The following is an 8,918-nucleotide window of genomic DNA, read 5'->3' as shown; positions in this document are numbered from 1 at the left end:
TAACCTTCCTTTCCCCTGCACAGCCTCCTCAAAGGATTTACTGTTTTTAAAACCTATATTTTTGTGTGTAAATATACTTGGGATATATTTCCCCCATCTATATGGCTTCACGTTGCACTATTCTCTGCTATGCTATGTGTATGAACTATTCTATCTTTGCCTGAAATTAGAATATAAACTCTATACAGCAGGGACCATAGGCCTGGTCTTTAGAGGTCCTGGTTTTCTACTCTGTTACTTCAGTTGGAGTGAAGGGCCTTAAGTTTGGGTTCCTCACTGGCTTATCTGTTTGTACAGCACCGAGCATGGTGTAGTCCTAACCTACACTAGGAGAATGTCTGGTTTTATCTCTGTCTATTGGCTGGTCCACATGAAGAATGTGTCTGGTACTGCTTTTGTCTAGGGGAGTTAGTCCTTTTGCTCAAGCATTACAGGCTCATGCTATTACTACAGTAAGTCCTGGACCTGTTGAGGGCTCAATTTTGTTTTATATATTAGCGTTTATGTGACAAGGCTTCAAATACCATTTAGCTCTATTGATTTAAAATAGTCTGTACATACATGACTTCCAACATTTTCTTTTTTGTAAAATATATGTCCCAATTCCTCTTTCTCGGAATAGAAAGCTCTGCTTTTATGCTCCTTCCTCAGTGAAAAGTTGCTAAACTTATGTACATTTTAAAACCCTCAGGGAATTAATTTAACATAAGCTTGATTGTGTAGCTCAATTTTTTTTGTAAATACTACTAAGTAGCAATTTCATTCCATTTACTGCTCTGTGGGGAGAGCACATAAAGGTTTAGCCAGATGTACTCTTCCACAAATGCTGCAGAGTAGGAGGAAGGAGCAAGTAGTTAAGTACAGCAAGAGGAGGATCTTATTAGCTATTTATGACGGCCATGGGGACAAGTTATTTAGTTTTATAATTTCATGGTATTTACAAGGAAACTGTGGGAGAAGGTAGGTTTTTTTTTTTTAAATGTGACATTTGTGGGTGGATCTGCTGCTCCGTTAACGCACCTAGGATTTACTGACTGTTCTTTGGTTGTCCCTGATTGAAGAATAGGTTTCAGAGTAGCAGCCGTGTTAATCTGTAGTCGCAAAAAGGAGGACTTGTGGCACCTTAGAGACTAACCAATTTATTTGAGCATAAGCTTTCGTGAGCTACAGCTCACTTCATCGGATACGCATGCTCAAATAAATTGGTTAGTCTCTAAGGTGCCCCAAGTCCTCCTCTTCTTTTTGCAGTAGCCCCGGCAGCCTTTTCATTACAAACTGAGCACGGAGGAAAGTGATCAGTTACCGTTTCCTCTCCCCCTCCCCGTTTCTCCGTCCCACTGCTGCCTTCGGCAGGACCCTCCTGCATCCTGCAGCTGCCTGGCTCGTGCCTTGTTGTTTCCCTCTCCGCCCCCGCGCCTCTCTGCGGCGGGCTCCCTGCTCTCCTGGAGCCACCCGCCCGTCTCCCTCTTCCTTCCCCTCCCCCGCTTCCTGGCCCGCGGCTGGGGCAGCCCCGCTTCCCCTGCGTCTCTCATGGCAGGGGCGGGCCCGGACTCCGGCACGGGCCCCCGGCCCCACAGCCTCCCCGCCGCGCGCCCAGCCTGCTCTGCCTAGCCCGCCCCGCCCCTTGGGCTACCCCGCCCGCGCCCCCCTCAGCTCCGCCCCCCTCGCCCGCGCCTCTTTCCCCGAGGAGTCACCAGGCTCGTTTGCGCGGTGACGTCTGGCCGCGCAGGCGCGGAGCCCCGGAAGCCGGCGGCGGCGGGAGGCAGCGTGGGGCGCAGGGGGCGGGCGGAGCGCGGCTCGGCTGCCGGAGCCGGGCGGGGGTGGAAGCGGCACAGCGGAGCCGGTTGCGGTCGCTGCGGCAGCGGCACCGATGAGCGGGGTCCGGGTCCCGAGCGGCGCCGCGGGGAGGCGGCCGGGGGCAGCGGGAGCCCCGGTCCTGGTCCTGCTGCTGGGGCTGCTCCTGGCCGCCGCGGGATGCGAGCTGGAGTCCGGGGACGTGGCCGGGGGCAGGAGAAGAGGCGGCGCCTCCGCGGCAGAGCCCCCGGCAACGGGGACAGGTAACAGCCTGGGCGGGAGCGTCCCCCGCGAGGAGACGGGGACCCCAGGCAGTTCCGCCTGCGGCCCCGGGCGGAGCCTGGTACTGACCAGCCGGGTCCTGTCCCGCCCGTGGGGGGACTCTCGCCCCGTCCCGCCCGCGCGGAACTAACCGAGCCTCGTCCTACCCCCGGGGGACCAGCCGAGCCCCGTGTAGAGCCCAGCCAGACGCGCTGCAGCCCTAGCGGGCTGAGCGGGGGGGAGTGCGTGGGTGGCTCTCGGCTGCTTTCCCCTCTGCAGCCACTGTTTCCCCCTGATTTGCAAACTCCGCCAGCGCTTGGCTGCGCTTGCGGGTCCCACCCCGAGCTCTGATGAACCTTCCTTCTCCCCAGCGGGGATGGACACTGCGGAGCTGCTGCTCCTCTCTGCAGAGAAGCCAGCCGGGTCTCCAAGAGACTCTCTGGGGCTGCTTTTTGGATGTTATTGCTTGAGAAAATGAGCAGCTTCAGCAGCAATGCGGTATTAACTCTCCTGTGAGAGCTTAGCTGGCAGTCATAGCCTTCCCACTCAGCCCAGCGAAGCCCCCGGAAAAGAGTCTGAAGGTGGATCTATGCTAGGTCCTGTTGAATTAATGATCTTGTTAAGATCTGGAGTCCCTTTTCCTGTGATAGCCTCCTGCTGTGGGTTGTGTTTGTGTGAATGCACAGGGTGTTTTGAAGGTTGGCTGGCTCAGAAGCTCTCTTCAGGTATAATGAGGCTCCCTCTTAACCATTTATCTTGTGTCTAGCACCCAGGACATGGCTTGTATTAACGAGTTCGTGTATCCTCAGCAAAAAGACACATTCCTGGCATCTTTCACAGGGTGGAGGAGTCTTAGACACACAATGACTATATTTAATTGTGCATCTATATCTATGTTGGTTGGAAGGTTGCCAGAGAAACTGTTAATTTAATTTGCGCAAAATATACTTGCAACATTAGTGTGCAGGTGATGGGTCAGAATGTGGGTGGCTTTAACAGAAGAATCATGAACAAGTTTCTGTGTGCTGTAAAAGGATCCATAGCATAATTTTTAACAGCTTCAGAGGGTGTGTGCGTATCATGGAACCTGCATGGGTCCATTGGACTCGTACCCAAAAATGTGGCAGTGAATGACTCAGTAGAGCAGCAAAACAGCTTTGGGAAAATTAGATGGCCCTCCAAAGCCTAACGGACAAACTTGCAAGTATTTCCAAAATTGCCAACACAGCTGCCTATAAAGCTGCCAAGGAGCCAGATGCTGCAATGAAAATCATGACTTCCCTGGTTCCTGGGAGGGATGGATGATGGTTATCCAGAAAAGAGGAGGATATGCTTGAATGGAAAGGTTTTGCCTCAGTTTAATATTTTTTTTAAAAAATAATGCACATATGCAGTTTTATCTCTCGAGCGTAAAATGTTCTTACCATTGATTATTTTAAAACACAGATTATGATGAAACATTTAAAAGGAGTGTCAGTAAAACAGCTTTTTTAACTTCTTAATATGAATTTTTCTTCAAGAATTTGGAAATATTGATATCAATAAAGTATCAAAGTACATCTCTTGAGATGCTTGTGTACATTTGAATAAACTATTCTAATATTTTTGAATGGTAGGAAGCTTATAGCAGTGAAAATCCTTTGACTGTTGGGTTCTTAATTACAATGGGACAGGATTTACACACAGATGTTGTATTTAAAAGTGGTTAAAAGTAGAGCAGAGTTTTGGCGTGGGGGTCACCAGGCTTAGAGAAGTCTAATCAGGAAAAGGAGTAAGAGGAAAACATTGTAAGCATGTAAGTCAAAAGAGTTCACATGACTTACCAATGTAAAGACTGTTACTGTTAAATTAAACCATATTCTTGGTGCCCTGAGCTAAAATGGGTACATTTCTCTGGGTAAGATCTTACATGAATCTCTTAATGATAAGAATGACCTGAGGGTTAGAAAATACAGGCTCATCTACAATCTTTGAAATCTATAATCGATATCCTGAGTGACAATGCAGGGAAGTGAGGCAACACAGTCTAGTAAACTGAACTTGGATTTGGGAGATAGGCACTCCTGAATTCCAGTCTTGGCTGTTCTGTTGACTTGCTGTGTAGCATTGCGCAAGTCACTTTTATCTTTTTCCGGATCTGTAAATTTGAGATCGTACCTCAGAAGGGTGTTGTGAGGATTTGGTGTTTGTAGAGCGTTCTGTGGTGGTGCTTGTTGGTATTAGTAAACAGTTCAGAGATAGGGTACTGTGATTTATATTGATGCTGTCTGTATTTCATCATCTTTACAGACTGGATTAGTTGGTTTTTCAAGTGTGGATTTATATGAAATATAACCACAGAGACCTGTTCTGATTTTATGTGGACTGTACAATGCTATCTTTAATCATCCTACAACATTTTAATATCTTTATAGCATCTTTACAGTTTTTTCTCTTATGGGGCAAGAAATCTGACTTCATAATGCTATGTATATTTAAGGTGCTTTGAGTGATTTTTTTAATGGATTTTTTTGTTTATGCATCTTCCACATTTGAAATATCTCAGGCAAAGTGCAAGCTGCTATACTTGCTAACTCTGTATTTTTTAAAAGTGTTACTTATAGCATCATTATATATATGGATGGCTTTGTGGACACCCACCTCGCTGTCCTTCAGTCTGTCCAAAATACTGCCATATAAACAATTCCCTGGCTTGCTACTTTATCTCCAGCAATTCTTCAAATCACTTATCTGTTTAGCATCAGTCAAATTCCTGGTCCTTCCCTTCAGAGCCCTACAACAGCCTGCCCCCCCCCCCCCCCCGCCACCTTTTCTCCTCATGTTTCTTTCTATGATTTCACTCTGCAAAAAATGTAGATTTTCTTTACTACTTTATCCTGCTTGAGTGCCTAGGCTGCCTTCTTTAAGACTCCTTACACTTGGAACACTTCTCTGATCCTGATTATCATGGCTCCATCCTCATTCTGTAAGTTTTTCCTTAATGCACGTGATTCCAAAGCATTCTGTGGGTTATGATTATTCCACAGAAAAGTGTTATCAAACTAGACTGTGCTGGTTTATTCATTTACTTTAACAGTATGTAAAATTTAACTCCTCAACTTTGAGAATTATTGAAAAGACTTATTGTTTCTTCTCTCCCAGAAGTTTTTGAAAAAGTACTGAGGTCTTCTATCTGTCTCAGAGCATCCCTGCAAAAATATAATTAACATTTTTGTACTGTTTATAACTTGTAGAGATCTTGAAAATGACCCACTAATCTGAACTGAGGGATTCAAAATTAAAGCATTCCAAGAAAAGAAACAAAACACCTTCTTAAGAAACAGTTGCTTACTACAGACCTGTCCTTGAAAGGATTACTTCACCTAATTTTTTGTAGGGAATTATACAATATAAGCTAGACATGGAAAAAATATCCTTGTCAGTACCAAGTTGTTTACCATGCTACACTTTCTAATGTTTTTGTTTGTTTGTTTGTTTGTATGGTGGTAATATGTAGTGAACCCAATATTGGATCTGACTGCACTGTATTAACACATAACAGAGGGATCGTCCCTGTCATGAAGAGCTTACAATCGAAGTATAACTCAAAGAATGGATACAGCATACAGATGAGAACCCTGTATTTGCCAGGATTGCTTCTGGAGCCTTTTTACAAAATTGACATTACATTAGTTGCCACCGGTACAGAGGCTGATTTAAACAATAGGTTACATACCACAGTTAGCAGTTCTGCTATTTCATATTTGATTTTCTCCAGAAGCATTGGGTGAATATCATCTGGTCCTGGTGACTTAATACTGTTAAATGTATCAGTTTGTTCCAAAATCTCCTCTATTGACACCTCAGTCTGGAGCAGTTCCTCAGAATTAAAAAAATATGAGCACTTGTGGCACCTTAGAGATGAACAAAATTATTTGGGCATAAGCTTTCATGGGCGAAAACCCACTTCATCGGATGCATGCAATGGGAAATACAGTAGGAAGATATATATACACAGAGAACATGAAAAAATGGGTGTTGCCATACCAACTGTAACAAGACCAATCAATTACTTCTCGGGGGTTTTTTATTTTTGTTTTTTTCCCCCTAATACAGACTAACATGGCTACCACTCTGATTCCTGAGAATTGTCACCTAAAAGAATGGCTCAGGTGTGAGAATCTCCTTCACACCCTCTGCAGTGAAAACCAATGCAAAGAATTCATTTAGCTTCTCTGCAATGGTCTTGTTTTCCTTGAGTGCTCCGTTAACATCTCAGTCATCCAGTGTCCCTGCTGATTTTGTCAGGCTACCTGCTTCTTATATTTGAGTCTACGCATCTGTCACATATAGTGACACTCCCCCACTACTCTGTTATTCCTACATATTTTGTACTCTAGAATTACTGTATCCCATTGAGAAAAGGAGTACTTGTGGCACCTTAGAGACTAACCAATTTATTAGAGCATAAGCTTTCGTGAGCTACAGCTCACTTCCTCAGATGCATATCATGGAAACTGCAGAAGGCTTTATATATACACAGAGAATATGAAACAATACCTACTCCCACCCCACTGTCCTGCTGGTAATAGTTTATCTAAAGTGATCATCAGGTGGGCCATTTCCAGCATTCCAGATTTGTGCTGGAAATGGCCCACCTGATGATCACTTTAGATAAACTGTTACCAGCAGGACAGTGGGGTGGGAGTAGGTATTGTTTCATATTCTCTGTGTATATATAAAGCCTTCTGCAGTTTCCATGATATGCATCTGAGGAAGTGAGCTGTAGCTCACGAAAGCTTATGCTCTAATAAATTGGTTAGTCTCTAAGGTGCCACAAGTACTCCTTTTCTTTTTGCGAATACAGACTAACACGGCTGTTACTCTGAAACCTGTATCCCATTGATTATCATTGTTCCACTGGATTCCTATGATACGTATTATGTCAATATCCTCATTTAATACCTGGCACTCAAGTTCACCCATCTTCGTATTTAGACTACTAGTGTTTGCATACAAGCTCTTATAAAATTTGGCAATATTCAGTTGTCTGCCTTCATGTGATTGACTTTTGATTGTTTCTCTTCAGATCTTACCTGTACTTTTATCAACTTCTATTTTCTCTTTACATGATATAGAGAATCCCTTTTAATAAATCCTCCCCCAGGGATGTGTGTGTTTGAACTGTGTGCTCCTCTGCACCAGTCAGCTTTCCCCCAGCCCTTCATTTAGATAATTTTATTAATGTGCTGCTCTACCCCTGCAGCTGAGCTCATAAAGAATGTGAAGAAACATATACCTTGTTAAACTAGGTGCTTTAGGCTGTGTCTGTGCTTTGGGTTGAGCAATCAGTGGCCAGCAAATCAGTATAGCTAAGCCATTGCAGAGCCCAAGTATAGACAAGTCTGGTGTAATTTGCTCGAGTTGAGTTTTCTCCTGCTTGATACAGAAGTAAGCTCAGTTAGTGCAATTCATAGCTACTATGTCTATACCTGGGGTTTGCCCTGATACAGTTACGCTGGCTGTTGGCTAGCAAGTGCTGAATCCCAACTATCCAGTAGAACTCTAATATAGAATTAATGAAGGCTTCTTTGTCCATAGTTGAGCATTTCCTAAGACTTTCTTTCAAATGTTTCATATCTTGAGTCCTCTACTATTTTTATTGTAATGGTACTGTAAATGCCATACCCCTAGTTGACGTAAGCTTTGTTTCATCCAGGAGTGTTCCTTAGGGACCACTGGTGATCAGTGAACATTGGCTAGTGACACGATGCTGGCTTTTGTTTCGTTCTGTTGCATTTCATTACAGAGAACTGAAGATACATTGCATGGAAAGTAGTGTTGTGAAAGTATTTAAAGAACTGCTTCACTTGTCACAGGGAAGTGTTTCAGTCATAAGTGAAAGTAGGGTGATGCATTTTACTGTGAATGGGAGAGGAACTGTTGGCAAGACTACCTGCATACTTGGCTGTGGTCAACACTATGGAAGACACTCTTCTTTCTTAATACTTCCTATGCATATTGAAAATGATAATAGGTAAACTACTAAAAGTTAGTGCCCTTTCAGTCAGTTTCACTTACTGAGCTGTAATCCTGTGTACTTCTTTACTTAACATATCTGTGTTCTGTAGATACATTTTAGGGAAAAAGAGATGGGTTATATGACTTATTCTAAGCAGCTACCATGTAAGATATGAGGCATAAACGTGATGGTTGCAAGTTTGTATAGTTTTTATTGTCATGAGTTAGGGGTGGAGCCAGGAATGAATGACTGAGATCTTCTCAAACTTAAAGGCAAGAAAAAAAGTGTAATACTCCAAATAAAAATGTATGTGACATTGGTTGACTGTACCACATTGGTTGACTCTAACAGTCTTAGTTTTATGCAATATTTGTCCTTTCTTCTGTGTCCTTTTGCTTTTCCCTTTTTAAAGCAAATTACTATGGGAATAATGCCATCATTGATATGAAAGGAGTTTAGTGACTTCCACAACTGTGGCATCAAGTTAGTGTTATGAACTAGCTCTGAAATTCTTTTTAAAATATAGGAATCTAAGTAATGTTTATAGTATATGGAATAAGTATATAAACTTGCAATAGGAGTGCCATGCAACTGAAGAAGTGGTTTTTTACTCACGAAAGCTTATGCCCAAATAAATCTGTTAGCCTTTAAGGTGCCACCGGACTCCTTGTTGTTTTTGTGGATACAGACTAACATGGCTACCCCTTGATACTTGACACCATGCAACTTCTTAAAGTGTGGCATCCAGAACTGGATGGACTACTCCATCTGAGACCTCACCAGTGTTGAACAGAATGGTTCAATTTCTTCCTGTGTCTTGCATACGACAGTCCCGTTAATATGCCCCAGAACCTTGTTAGAT

General features: G+C 43.6%; 1 protein-coding gene across 1 annotated transcript in view; it reads left to right on the top strand.

The window, feature by feature from the left end:
• Positions 1-1,811: 1,811 nt before the first annotated feature.
• STIM2 (stromal interaction molecule 2) overlaps positions 1,812-8,918 on the top strand; it is a 151,637-nt gene continuing 144,530 nt past the window's right edge. The window contains exon 1 of the mRNA XM_084625970.1: positions 1,812-2,057. Within this exon, the coding sequence (XP_084482096.1) occupies positions 1,871-2,057 (187 nt within the window). The 5' untranslated portion in view covers positions 1,812-1,870. The remainder of the gene's footprint in view (positions 2,058-8,918) is intronic.

This window comes from Lepidochelys olivacea, assembly GCF_965140295.1.
Source record: "Lepidochelys olivacea isolate rLepOli2 genome assembly, chromosome: 4".
Classification (NCBI taxonomy): domain Eukaryota; kingdom Metazoa; phylum Chordata; order Testudines; family Cheloniidae; genus Lepidochelys; species Lepidochelys olivacea.
This window is presented reverse-complemented; position numbering and strand designations above follow the sequence as displayed.